This window comes from Megascapheus bottae, unplaced genomic scaffold (genome assembly GCF_031878675.1).
Source record: "Megascapheus bottae isolate mThoBot1 unplaced genomic scaffold, mThoBot2.hap1 H_1, whole genome shotgun sequence".
In the NCBI taxonomy this organism is placed as follows: Eukaryota; Metazoa; Chordata; class Mammalia; order Rodentia; family Geomyidae; genus Megascapheus; species Megascapheus bottae.
The window spans coordinates 2,007,200-2,020,902 of record NW_028327858.1 but is presented as its reverse complement, the minus strand read 5'-3'; the positions used below and the strand labels follow the sequence as shown (position 1 = coordinate 2,020,902).

The 13,703-nt window shown below is 40.8% G+C and overlaps 1 protein-coding gene across 1 annotated transcript in view; it reads right to left on the bottom strand.

Moving 5' to 3' along the window:
* LOC150038991 (choline/ethanolamine transporter FLVCR1-like) overlaps nucleotides 1–13,631 on the bottom strand; it is a 31,101-nt gene extending 17,470 nt beyond the window's left edge. Inside the window, exons 1-2 of the mRNA XM_090328162.1 lie at nucleotides 12,700–13,631; nucleotides 5,946–6,090 (exon numbers count right to left, since the gene is read on the bottom strand). Of these exons, the coding sequence (XP_090184288.1) occupies nucleotides 5,946–6,090; nucleotides 12,700–13,434 (880 nt within the window). The 5' untranslated portion in view covers nucleotides 13,435–13,631. The remainder of the gene's footprint in view (nucleotides 1–5,945; nucleotides 6,091–12,699) is intronic.
* Between the last annotated feature and the right edge of the window lie 72 nt (nucleotides 13,632–13,703).

Below are 13,703 nucleotides of genomic sequence, written 5' to 3'. Positions count from 1 at the left end.
ATTATCACTAATTTAGATGTCACCGATTATTAAAGACATATCAATATCTGATCTTATGACCACAGAGTTGATCAAATAAGATACATTTAGAAAGAAAAAAAAGATGTAAATGGTTTCAGAACACTAATACTAAAATAATTATAAAATAATTCTTGCTTCTCTCTTTCCTTATAGTCTCTTTCTCTGTTCCTCTCTTTCTTTTGTGGCAATTTTTAATTCCTGCTTTCTCTTTTCTCTTTTTCCTTTCCTTCTTTTCATAACAATTTTTTCCAAGAAAAGAAGCTAATATTCTTTTGTTGTTGTTGGACAGCTAAATCTGGTCGTCAGCTGGAATCGTTTGGGAATTTAAAAATAACACAGATTTTGAGATTCTACTCAAGATTCAATAATTAAAACCTCCATGAGAATATGTATTAAACAACTCTCCCCCACAGTGTTATCAATGGAGCAGTCAGGTTTGAGAATCACTGGGAAAGGAATAACTCTTTTAACTTACACAAAATAACTTGTTCTCTAACTCTCCTGCTTGCTGCTAAAAGGGAAGTTCTTTGCTAGCCAAAACATTTATTACAAGATAACTAAAACATAACTTATTTTTACAGAGATATAACTCCTAACTATTTCATATTTAGTAACCTTACACCGGAGAACTAAAATATATAAATGGTTTATGTTGCTATAATTCTTCCTTTCACCTTGCTTCTTTTTTGTTTTGTTTTGTTTTGCTTTTGCCATTCCCGGGGCTTAAACTCAGGACCTGAGCATTCTTGGGCTTCCTCAAGGCTAGAGCTCTACCACTTGAGTCACAGCACCACTTCTGGCTTTTTCTATGTATGTGGTACCAAAGAATCAAACCTGGGTCTTCATACATGCTAGACAAGCACTCTACCACTAAGCCAAACTCCCGGTCCCTCACCTTGGTTCTTGCACTGTTAGGATGGCTGATGTTTTTTTCCTGAAAGTCTCCTGGCATGCTCCTAGTTGGACAAGGTGGATCTCTTTTTATTTATATGGGTAATACAGAATTCTCATAGTAATAAAACAAAGTTTGACTGTAAAATCTATGATTTCAAGGTGATCATAGGTATTTAGTGTATCTTAAATTTCTTTCTTATTTTCATACAAAAAGCAAAATGATCTGTACTAGTCTTTAAACTCCATTAACTTTACTTTCTGAATCCAAGTATTATCTTCAAGTTTCAGATGGCCAGATTTGGCAAAATCAAGCCTGTATCCACCAGCTATATGCTGTTGTGAAGTCAGATTTGAGTCTACATGAAGCAAAAAGGGAAAAAGAAAAGTCACTGGTCTATGACCTTGTTTACTTACAGTTGCTATTTTTACAAGATGAAAGGCAGCTTTTCCTTTCTCCTTTGAAGTTGAAAAACAATGGTCTCCTACTCTTCCCCTCCCACACCCACATTTTGACTATTGAAACTGCTTTTGTCCACAGTGGCAATAGGCATATCCACAATATAGCCAAAAGATTCTTAGTGACCATAGTACAACTGTTTCTCCTGTGTTGAGAAGCCAGGCTGGGCAGGAAACATCTGAGACTCTATTTTCAATAAACTACCAAAACACTGGGAGAGAAGCTGTGTCTCAAATGATATAGCTCTAGTCTTGAGCGAAAAAACTCAGGATCAGAGGCTAGGGTCTAAGTTCAAGTCCTACAATCAACACACAAAAAAACTATTATTAACGTCATTTTATTACGTAAAATATGTAGAATTTTGTGATGATTAAGTACTGCACAAAATGTGTTTTTTTGAGGAATACTTATCTTTTAAAAAATCAGTGACTTTGCCTCAAGGACTTAAAATGTTTATGCATCAAGTAAAATATATATGTTATACATATTTATGTAATATTTATAATATATAAAACTCTACTGCATATACATGTTATAATGTCCTGCATTTAGTACTGTTATATTAAATGTTTTTGCTTTTTTTTTTTTTTTTTTTGCCAGTCCTGAGCTTGAGCTCAGGGCCTGAGCACTGTCCTTGGACTTTCTCAAGGCTAGAGCTCTAGCTCTTGAGCCTCAGCACCACTTCTGGCTTTTATCTATGTATGTGGTACCGAGGAATCGAACCCGGGTCTTCATGCATGCTAGGCAAGCACTTTAACCACTAGGCCAAACTCCTGGCCCCTATTAAATGTTTTTAATGACACTGCTTTTGGTTTCTGTTATCTATTCAGCAACTCAAGAAAGGATTTTTATGTGTTGATCATAGGGCTTAAATTCAGGACCTAGGCACTATCCCTGAGCTTTTTCGCTCAAGAGCTCTACCACTAGAATCACAGTTCAATTTCTAGCTGTTTAGGTGTTTCATTGGAGCTAGAGTCTCACAGATTCCCTGTCTAGGCTGGCTTCAAACGGTTACCCTCAGATTTCAGCCTCTTGAATAGCTGCGTTTACAGGTATGACCCACAGGTGTCCAGCAAGAAGGAACTTTGTAACGGATATACTTTAGTTCAAGTTATATACTTTAGTGTTCTACTGCTTAAAACAGGAGGAACTGATGTCTAAAAAAAATGAAAGTAAGGGCAAGTAAATATTAAATGATCTATTTAAATGTATAATATATTTTTTTTTTTTTTTGCCACTCATGGGCTTGAGCTCAGGGCCTGAGCACTGTCCTTGGACTTTCTCAAGGTTAGAGCTCTACCACTTGAGCCTCAGCACCATTTCTGGCTTTTTTCTATGTATGTGGTACCGAGGAATTGAACCCGGGTCCTCGTGCATGCTAGGCAGGCACTCTACCACTAGGCCAAACTCCCGGCCCCTAAATGTATAATATTTTATAAGCGGAATTATATTGCTTAGGCTTAAATCTGACGTTGGGTGCTTACTAACAGCAACATTGGAAAATTAAATGTATTTCAGATCTGTGGCCCTGTTTCCTTACAAAATAGAAATAATAACAGGACCTTTCTCAAAGGACCCTGAGGATTAAGTGAGATCCAGTGGAGCATGTATTTATAGCCATGTCAGCAGCATGGTATATAAGAACCTTGATTTGAGAGGCTACCCTAGAGTTCCAACAAGGAGAAAGAGGTTGTTCTAGGAAATGCGGTGCAGAGTTAGGATTTATTCCTGAGTCCCAGATGGGTTGTATTCACATATAAACTCCGTAAGAGAGAGGAACAGAGTTACATGGCTACCTTAGGTAGCCTACAGGATACCAGTTCAGAACATGATACCATTTAAAACTTCAGCCTATGCTGGGTGCTGGTAGCTCACAGTCTGTAATTCTAGCTACTCAGAAGGCTGAGATCTGAGGATCTCAGTTCAAAGCCAGCCAGGGCATGAAAGTCTATAAGACTCTTAGCTCCAAATAACCTCCAGAAAAGGGGAAGTGGCGCTATGGCTCAAGTGGGCTGAAGAGCTTAAGGACAGTGCCTGGGCTCAGAGTCCAAGCCCCACAACTGACAAAAACCAAAACCAAAAGAAAACACCAAAAAAAAAAAAAAATACCCTTCAGCCTAACTAAATTATCTTACAAAGATGCGGTTGAGTTTCCCAGTTTTTATGGGTGGAATTTAGAGGGAAGTAGGATAATCTCTCAGGATGTAAGAAGCATTAAGTAAGAATTTTATAAATAATAGAAAGTTTCCTCCTCAGCAACTATCTAAGTATAAGGGAAACAAAAACATTTTCCATTTAAGTGTCACAATTTTCAACATAAGAGTTTCATATCACAACTCTATACTATCTTGTTTTTGTTTTTGTTTTTTCAGGCCTGAGCCTTGAACTCAGGGCCTAAGCACTGTCCTTGGGCTTTCTCAAGGCTAGAGCTCTGCCACTGGAGCCACAGTACCACTTCCAGTTTTTTCTATATATGTGGTACCGAGGAATCAAACCCAGGTCTTCATGCATGCTAGGCAAGCACTCTACCACTATGCCAAACTCCCAGCTCTACTATCTTATTTTTATATTGTCCTTGGCATCCTATGATTAAAATTACAGGTCACCATGGCAAATTTGAAATTAAGTCTTTTATTCCACTGCTGCTATTCTTTTTGCTTATTTCTACTTTAACTTTCTACCAGGAAGTCTTGAATACTTAATTAATTAAGTATATAAATAGCTTGGTCTTTTAACTTCTTAAAAAACACAGGAATATATGCTAATAGCCACATCTTTTATTTTGCTCCCTTCCTGCAACAAATAAAGACTGCCTATTTGTAGCAGGTTAAACTTGCATGCACATACATACTGTATTATAATTTCATACAAATAGGTATCTTATAGATAATAATTGGTTGTCTCTTTGGAGATAATATTTTTAAAAACTTGGAATGTGATGACATATAAGCAATTAAAGGAAGAGGATTTTATACTTTTTCTCAAGATCCATATTGACAATGGCCAATTTATGCAAAATATACATAAATAATATTTCCTATTTCATCTAGCAAATATGGCTACCAGAAAAGTAGATTTAAAAAGATACTACCAACAACACCTCCACCATAACAACCATCATAGATACCTTTATAGCTTTTTTAAACTGCTGAAACAGTACAAGGAAAATTGTCCTTTTTCAAATGCCTGTACCCTAACTAATTTAAAACATAAAAACCAACCCACAGACTGGACATGGTGGAATACTTTATATGCTACTAAGAGAACATTCTGTTCATTATTTGAAGGGAAAGTAAGTGTTTGGGCTGAGCTTCCTCTACCTGAATCCTGCAGTTCACCTACCCAGGCAGTCTCTACTGAAACATTCTAGAATCTTCAGCACACATTTCTCTAAAAACTGAGAACTTCACATCTGGAGATCATAAAATATGAATGTGTCATTACTATCATAGCCATAATAAAAGGTAATATATAAATCTAAAACCTCCCACTAGAATGCATTTATTTATAAATGTTCACTGATTACAATAACAAGATGGCCTTTCAGTTTTATGGTGCCTTTCCTTTTTAAATACATTTTGTGACACACAGAATACCTGAGTTATGGTAGCGATATATTACTGGGAAATGCCTTACCTATCTTCTCTCTGAAATCAAAACTGATTCCCTTAAAAAAAAAACAAAAAACTATAAAAAGCAGACCTTCCCAAAGCTTCTTCCAAACTGCTGGTGGCTGTTTGCAGCTGAGTTTGACTGACTGCTTCAAGAGACAGGCCCAGGATGAGAAGACTCAGTGACTGATGGTGGCTTTTGTGCCTTGCTGGAGGGGCCTAATAAGCAGGTAGTTGCCGCAGTTTGAAATTCTGCTGAACAGCCTGCTGCTGCCCAGAATAATTCACTGGTCAACATTTCTCAGAGCAAGTTAATTTTAAATTAGGCATTCTTGGGAGGATTTATCATTTAAAAAAAGATGAGGGGCCAGGAGTTTAGCCTAGTGGTAGAGTGCTTGCCTAGCATGCACAAAGACCCAGGTTGTATTCCTCGGTACCACATACATTAAAAAAAAGCCAGAAATGGTGGCTCAAGTGGTAGAGTTCTAGTCCTGAGAAATCCCAAGGACAGTGCCCAGGCCCTGAGTTCAAGGCCCAGGACTGGCAAAAAAAAATTAATAAATATTAAAAAAAAAAGATGAGATCCTATCTGTGTTGTTTCAGAGCATGACATGGATTGTTTCTGGCTAGGTACATGCAAGATGTAGACTGTGTAGACAAAAATGAGGAGAGGAGATAGGGAGTATGTTTGAAACCAAGACTCACCAGGAAGCTAAGTTAGTAATGAAATAAATGAAATGGATTAGTCTTCAAGCCTTTCCAGTATTTAAATGCACCTAGTGGACCATAACATATTCCTAGGGTTGCAGTGTTTATATATTATCTGAGCAACACGTGCATGGCAAGAATGAAACCAGCAAAGAGCAACTGAGATATTATCAATGAAAAAATGTTCAGGGTTAATTATTCTCATATCTTTTGTCATGGATTTATCTAAGCATCGGAGGAAATAATGCACTTACCAATTGCGGTTAAAATAAATAAAAATGTTGCAACAGCTGATGTCCCATAAAACATGGTGCGGATGTTACTAGCCAGCAGTTCTGTGTTATTCTGTGTGTTGGGCACTAGAACAGGTGGTAACAAAAAGCCAACTGCAGTTCCAAGCTGTAATATAGAGAGTCCTATTAACCGCTACTATCATTAGAGGAAGAAGACAAAGTAAATACTGGCATTCAAGCAACATAAAGAAGCAGTATAAACTCTAAAATCTGTTTTTATATTTTTTTTGCTATTGTTAAGGGGAAATTGCTGATCTCTTTCTTTTGCAACAAACATTACTGAGTCCTTACTATCTTGATAATTCTACCATGAAGCTAAGACACAGATAGCATTTAGATGCTTATACTAATAATAGTAATAACAATAATAATAATAATAATAAAGGGGTGCTACAGGTATGTAAAATGTGATAAAGGAGAAAGCACCCTACAAAATGGGATAAAAATTTGTAAATCATAATCTGAAAAAGGACTAGCACCTAGAATAAGACTTACAACTCAATTTAAAAAAATCTCAATTTCAAGATATCCCAGTTTTTAAATGGGCAAAGGACTTGAATAGACATTTATCCGAAGATATACAAACAATAAAAAGAATATATGAGATCTTTAATATTCTTTTTTCTTTTTCTTTTTTTGCCAATCCCAGGGCTTGAACTCAGGGCCTGAGCATTGTCCTTGGGCTTTCTCAAGGCTAGAACTCTACCACTTGTGCCACAGCACCACTTTTGGCAAGCACTCTACCACTAGGCCAAACTCCCAGCCCTGATATATTTAATATTCTAAGTCATCAGAAAAATGCAAATGAAGCTGGGTGATGGTGGCTCATACCTGTAATCCTAGCTACTCAGGAGGCTGAGATCTGAGGAGTGCAGTTCAAAGCCATTCCCAGGCATAAAAGTCTGAGACTCTTCAATTAACCACCAGAAAACCAGAAATGATGTTGTGGCTCAAAGTGGTACAGCACTAGCCTTGAGCTCTTGATGAGCTCAGGGACAGTGCCCAGGCCCAGAGTTCAAGCTCCATGACTGACAGAAAAAAAGAAAGAGAGAAAGAAAGAAAGAGAGAGAGAGAGAGAGAGAGAGAGAAAGAGAGCGAGAGAGAGAGAGAGAGAAAGAGAGAGAAAGAAAGAAAGAACATAAAAATCATAAGAAGATTCTATCTGCTAGGATGGCTCTAATAATAACATGAGAACAAAGCAAGTTTTTTTTTGGTTTTGGTTTTGGGTTTTTTTGCCAAGTCCTGGACCTTGAGCTCAGGGCCTGAGCTAAAACTCTGCCACCTGAGCCACAGCACCATTTCTGGCTTTTTTCTATGTATGTGGTACCGAGGAATCAAACCCGGGTCTTCATGCATGCTAGGCAAGCACTCTACCACTAGGCCAAACTCCTGGTCCCAAAACAAGTTTTTATATAAGGAAAAAGTACTGTACACTGCTGGTGGTAATGAAAGTGGCAATACAACTGTGAACAAAAATTGACTAAGTTTGGCAGTTCCTTTAAAAGTTTAACACAGAGCCAGGTGTTTTGGTGTGCACTAATAATTTTAGTACCTGGCAAGTTGAGACAAGAGGACTGTGAGTTTGAGGGCAGCGTGGGCTCCACAATCTCCATTTTTAAGACTCTGTCTCAAAAAACTAAAACAAAAAATTTCAAACAAACAAACAACAAGCCAGGTGCCAGCAACTCACACCTGTATTCCTAGCTACTCAGGAGGTTGAGATCTGAGGATCTCAAAGCCAGATCTGGCAGGAAAGTCCATGAGACTCTTATCTCTAACTGCCAGAAAATTAGAAGTGGTGCTGTACTAGTGAACTAACGGTGAGTGAATAAAGTTCAGGGACAGTGCCCAGGCCCTGAAAAAAGTAATAAATTGCCACATTACCCAGAAATTCTGCTCCTAATTTTATACTCCAAAAACCAACACTACATATTAAAAAACATCATACATGAATATGAATTATTTATACTATTCAAATGTGGCAAAACTCAAATGTTTATCAACAGGAAAATCAATAAAATGTGATATATTCATTCATACAATGAAACAGTATTCAGGTACAAAAAAAAAAAGAAACACTGATATAGTGCTAATCATGGGTAACCTCTGAAAGTATAAGTGAAAGAAGCCAGAAACAAAAGGTCAATATATAACTCCATTTCTTCTTGTAAGTCCATGTAGAGAGAAAGCAGACTAGCTATTACCAGATGCGGAAAGGATAGGAGATACTATCACTTAGTGGTGAGTTAGTGGATATTGGGACTTATTCATGAGTAGATAAATGTTTTAGAATCCCAAAAAGATAGCAATTGCACAATATTGTAAATGAATGAAACACCAATGAACTGAAAATATAAAAATTCATTTTGTTATATGAATTCATCTTAAGAATATAAGACTAAAGGGGCCAGGAGTTTGGCCTAGTGGTTAAAGTGCTTGCCTAGCATGCATGAAGACCCGGGTTCGATTCCTCGGTACCACATATAGAAAAAAAAAAAAAAAAAGCCAGAAGTGGTGCTGAGGCTCAAGTGGTAGAGCTCTAGCCTTGAGAAAGTCCAAGGACAGTGCTCAGGCCCTGAGCTCAAGCCCAGGACTGGCAAAAAAAAAAAAAAAAAAGAATATAAGACTAAAGCTGGGCATGGTGGCTCACACCTGTCATCCTAGCTACTCAAGAGGCTGAGATCTGAGGATCACGGTTCAAAGTCAGCCTGGGCACTAAAGACCATGAGACTCTTATCTCCAATTAATCACTAAAAAGCAGAAAGTGGGGCTGTGGCTCAGGGGGTAGGGTGGTAGCATTGAGCTGAAGACCTCAGGGACAGGGCCCAGGCCCAGAGTTCAATGCCCATGACCCACCAAAAAAAAAAAAAAGAATGTAAGACTAAATAATCACAAGAGAGAAAGTTAAAAATTAAGGAATTTCAATGGTAGGATAGGATTTGGGGGATCATGAAGGTAAAGAGAAAAGTCCCAAACAAGGTATCAAGGAAGCAGAGGCAAATAATGTTTGCCAAATATCTTATTTCCAAAAGACTAGAGACAGATAACTACAAAAGAACACTATATCAAAGTACTACGACAGAGATGTAGAGAGTTCTAGGACAGGAAAACTCATATCCTTTGTCATGTAAGCCAGAGCACTGTTCTGAATGAACTCCAGTAGTAATTAGGCCAAATAGTAGGTTTATATCCAGACTTGCCCAGGTCACTAGGGACACACGGTCACCTTGGGTAGGACAGCATTTTGTAGTACCACCTTGCATAAAGTAGGGATTCAAGCAAGCTTTCTGGAGAAGGAGAGATCTAAAAAAGAACCCAAAATTAGCCAAGTGAATGAGAAGTGTTCTAAACCACAGGACATTATGTACAAAGGCCACAGAGAGAACATGACCTTGTGAGAAACTGTTGGTATGAAGTCTAGCTGTGAGCAGAAAAAGAATGTGTGTGTGTGTGTGTGTGTGTGTGTGTGTGTGTGTGTGTGTTGGAGGGGTAGGGGCAGGTATTAGAACTGAATGAGGCCAAAGAGTGGGCAAGAGACATATGGAAATGTCTTGCAAGTCACATTAGAAAGTCTGAACTTTATCTTTCATTTTTTCTTCCTTCTTTTTTTTTTTTTTTGTCCAATCCTGGGACTGGTCTAAGCACTGTCATTGGCCTTTCTCAAGGCTAGCACTCTACCACTTGAGCCACAGCACCACTTCTGGCTTTTTCTGTGTATGTGGTACTGAGGAATCAAAGCCAGGGCTTCGTGCATGCTTGGTAAGCACTCTACCACTAGGCCATGCTCCTAGCTCCTGAACTGAATCTTAAGGGGAGCAGGAAGCCACTGCAAGGGGCAAAGGAGTGCCCCTTCAAGTCAGAACGGATATACCAGATGCCTGTGGAGGACAGAGAGAAAGAGCATCAGGGCTGCTCATGGGTGCTGGGAGTGACCCAAGTTAAGCCTCTAACAATGGAGATAAAGAGAAGTGAGCCAGAAGACAAGGTTCATTTTGAGGGGTGGGCTCTGCAGAGATACATGGAAACAAACACCTGTCCAGTACCTAGTGAGTCTGACAAAACCTGTTTGTGTATGAAGAGCTTACAACATGTCAGGCACTGTAAATAGTACTGTAAACATGAGACCGATGAGCACTATATGCAGACAGAAATTTTGATGGTATAATAAAAGAGCACTAGAGAATTCTTCATGGATTCAAGAAATGCTATGGGCTATTCAAAACAAATGTAAACATAAAATTAATGATATAATCATGTAATCATAAGAGGAAGAACAGAAATCTAGGCAGAATGAATGTCTGCCAGGGCCAGTAAGCAAGTCCAGCTCAGTGTCATTAGGAAATTAAAGAAGATATCCCAGTAAAGTTTTGTATTTAATTCAGTTTACTTTTTAAGTATATCATAAAATCAATGGCAAGATCAAAGCAGAGCAATAACATGATGTACCCTATATTTTAAGATTCCTTCTGGTTAGGAACATGCAGTCCACATTTGATGTTAAAAGCTATTATTTAGGGGGTGCTTGCCTAGCATGCACGAAAACCGGATTTGATTCCTTGCTACACATACATAGAAAAGCCAGAAGTGGTGCTGTAGTTCAAGCGGTAGAGTGTCAGCCTTGAGGAAAGCCCAAGAACAGTGCTCAGACCCTGAGTTCAAGCCCCAGGACTGGAAAAAAAAAAAAAAAAAAGGTTATCATTCAAGAACCAGACATGTTGACTTGAGTGTGAGTCACCACTCGCCAGCTGCACGACCTTTTTTGAAAAAGAATTTCCTTCATGTGGCAATTTTCATATCTAACAAGTAAGGAGATTCCTAGTACCTACCTTGTGGCATTAAGTTAAATGACACAATGCACAGATATTGCTTGGCATGTTGTCAGGCTGCCCATGAATGCTCAATATTTCTGAGTATTATCAATGATCACTTCACAAAGTAGGTTGAAACGCATACTTGGAAGTAATGAGCAAACTGTATAATTAATGGAACCAAGGAAGTGATGAGAACACCTAAGGAGAATATAGGAAGAAGACCCAGAAGTCTGCTGTTAGGGGCAAGTCTGCCTATGAGTAACCGTTTCCATTTACTGGCCATAAAATTGATGGTGCATAGATATGGAGTTGATAATATTCTTGCTCAATGAAATGTTAATCCTGAATTTTACAAATGTAAAATAGTCCTCTCAAGTTTTCTGGATAAATCTTACTGTGATCATGACACAATGACACAAGTGAGACTTGAAGAAAGTAACCTTCGGGCTGGGAGTTGGGCCTAGTGGTTAAAGTGCTTGCCTAGCATGCATGAAGACCCAGGTTCGATTCCTCGGTACCACATACATATAAAAAAGCTGGAAGTGGTGCTGAGGCTCAAGTGGTAGAGCTCTAGCCTTGAGAAAACCCAAGGACAGTGCTCAGGCCCTGAGCTCAAGCCCAGGACTGGCAAAAAAAAAAAAAAAAAAGAAAGTATCCTTCTGGGAAGTAGAGGTGTGGCTCAAGTAGTGGGGTGCTTGTCTTGGGTGGGGGAGGGGGAGTAACCAAGAAAGAAGGCAAGCAAGAAGCAAGCCAAGCCAGAAGGTAAGATCCCAAGTTCAACCCCCACTATCCACACTATTAAAAAAAAAAAAAGGAAAGAAGCATTCTTTTGCTCCATAGTTACAGTGGGACAGGTAAAGTTTTTTGGTGCACAAGTTTTAACTAGATTCTTCTCAAACTCAATGAACACTCAGTATATTTACAAAAGATGTCATGGTACTTCATGCAGAACTTAAAGTATTATAGAGAATTAGTTTGCAATTTTAAAAAGCACACACGCTAGCATTCTATCTAGTAAACCATCTGCAATACTACTAGCATTTGAATTTATGAAGAAATTTTCAAAAAGTAAGGTCATTTCTCAATTGAGGGTTGGCATATTGAGCCACAGATTATTTCATAATCAGTAATTTGTCATGAATTGCTTTTTGGGAGGGGATGGGATGGATAATGGAGCTTGAATTCTGGGCCTAAGGAGCTATCCTTGAGCTCTTCAGCTCAAGGCTACCACCTTACCCCTTGAGCCACAGTCCCACTTCCTGTTTTCTAGTGAGTAATTGCAGACGAGTCTCATATTCTTTAGTGTCTGGGCTGGCTTTGAACCATGATCCTCAGATCTCAGCCTCCTGAGTAGCTAGGATTACAGGCTTCTTGCATTGGTTTATTGTTGTATAGAAAATGGTAACTGGATTCAGCGATGCTGTGAAGTATTTATCACCACAATATTTATTTAGCAATCATTTGGTACATGTCCATTTTGTGTCTGACTAATAGATAAAATTAAATAAGAGTTGTTTACAATGACATTCAATATAGAAACCAATTTTCCAGACTCCAACACTTCCCTTTTGCAAAGGATACACTGGTGACAAAACAAGTGTAGCTGCTTAGTGTATTGCTAAATTTTCTATGATGTTACCCATCTTATAGGCCAATACAGTCAATTAATTTATAGGCAATTTTAAAGGAAGACAACCAAAGTGGTCTCTTTAAAATGTTTTTGAGAGTTTGAAAGTGCTGTCCTAACAAAGAAATCTAAAAGTGTCTTTAAGACTGATTCCTATCTCCCATCACCTCCAGTCCTTTTATAGACAAATGCACCATAGATAGCGCATCTAGCTCACATGGCCTAGGGCTTTTCCTGCTCCCTTCACCATGGGACGCACCCTCACTCCAGTCCTTACCTGATTGGCCAGCACGGCGGTGGCACAGGCTGTGGACACCTCGGTGGGTCCAAACCACACTGAGGCGATGCGGGAGGGTAAGCCCAGGATAAACACCTGCGCGACAGAGCACAGGCCCTGGCCCAGCATGGTGACCCAGAAGAGATGGGGCTGGACACTGCAGCACTTGATCCAGGCACCCAGAGAGTTGAGACCAGAGCCCAAGAGGGCGGTGAGCCGCAGACCCCTGGTATCCAGCAGCCAGGTGGCGGGGAAGATGAGCGGCACGTAGGCCAGCATGTAGACCATGGACAGCCAGTCGATGTGCAGCGGGGAGACGCCGTAGAAGCCCTCGAACACGTGGCTGATGATGCTGTACTGGATCCACTGGAAGGCGTTCACCAGCGAGTACAGGCTGAAGATGAGCAGCACCACGAAGCGCCGCGCCGAGAGCGCCGTCCGCGGCGGCCGCGCTGCCGCGCCCCCGGGGTCCGCCTCCTCCACGGCGCCCGCGGGCAGCAGCCGGGCCCGGGTCTCCTCCTCAGGGGCCAGCCGCATCGGCGGCCCGCTCAGGTCTTCCGAGACCGAGCCGTCCTGAGGACCCCCGTTGTGGAGCGGGCAGGTGGCCTGGGGCCTGCCCGGCACCTCGGCGCTCGCCTCGGCGGCCGGGGCACCCCGCGGCACCGGAAGGTATCCATTGGAGAGCCGGTGTCCAGGTGGCGTCGCCGCCCCCTCCTCATCGTCCGGCAGCGCCATGTCACCCGGCTTCCCGCCGCCTCCTCGGGTCGCTGCCTTCCCGCCCGACGCTGGAACCCCAAGACTGGAGCCCGAGGCCCTGCCGGTTCCCCACTCCCGCGCTCTCCGGGGCCTACCACCCTGGCTCTCCTAGCTGACCGGAGCGGGCACCTGGGGTCGTCCTCCGTGCGCTCGTCCTCCGTGCGCTCCGCTAGGCCTAGCCGTCACTCCGGGTCAAGCCCCGCCCCGGGAGCGCGACGTCTCTGTGGTAATATCCCATCAGCCAATCA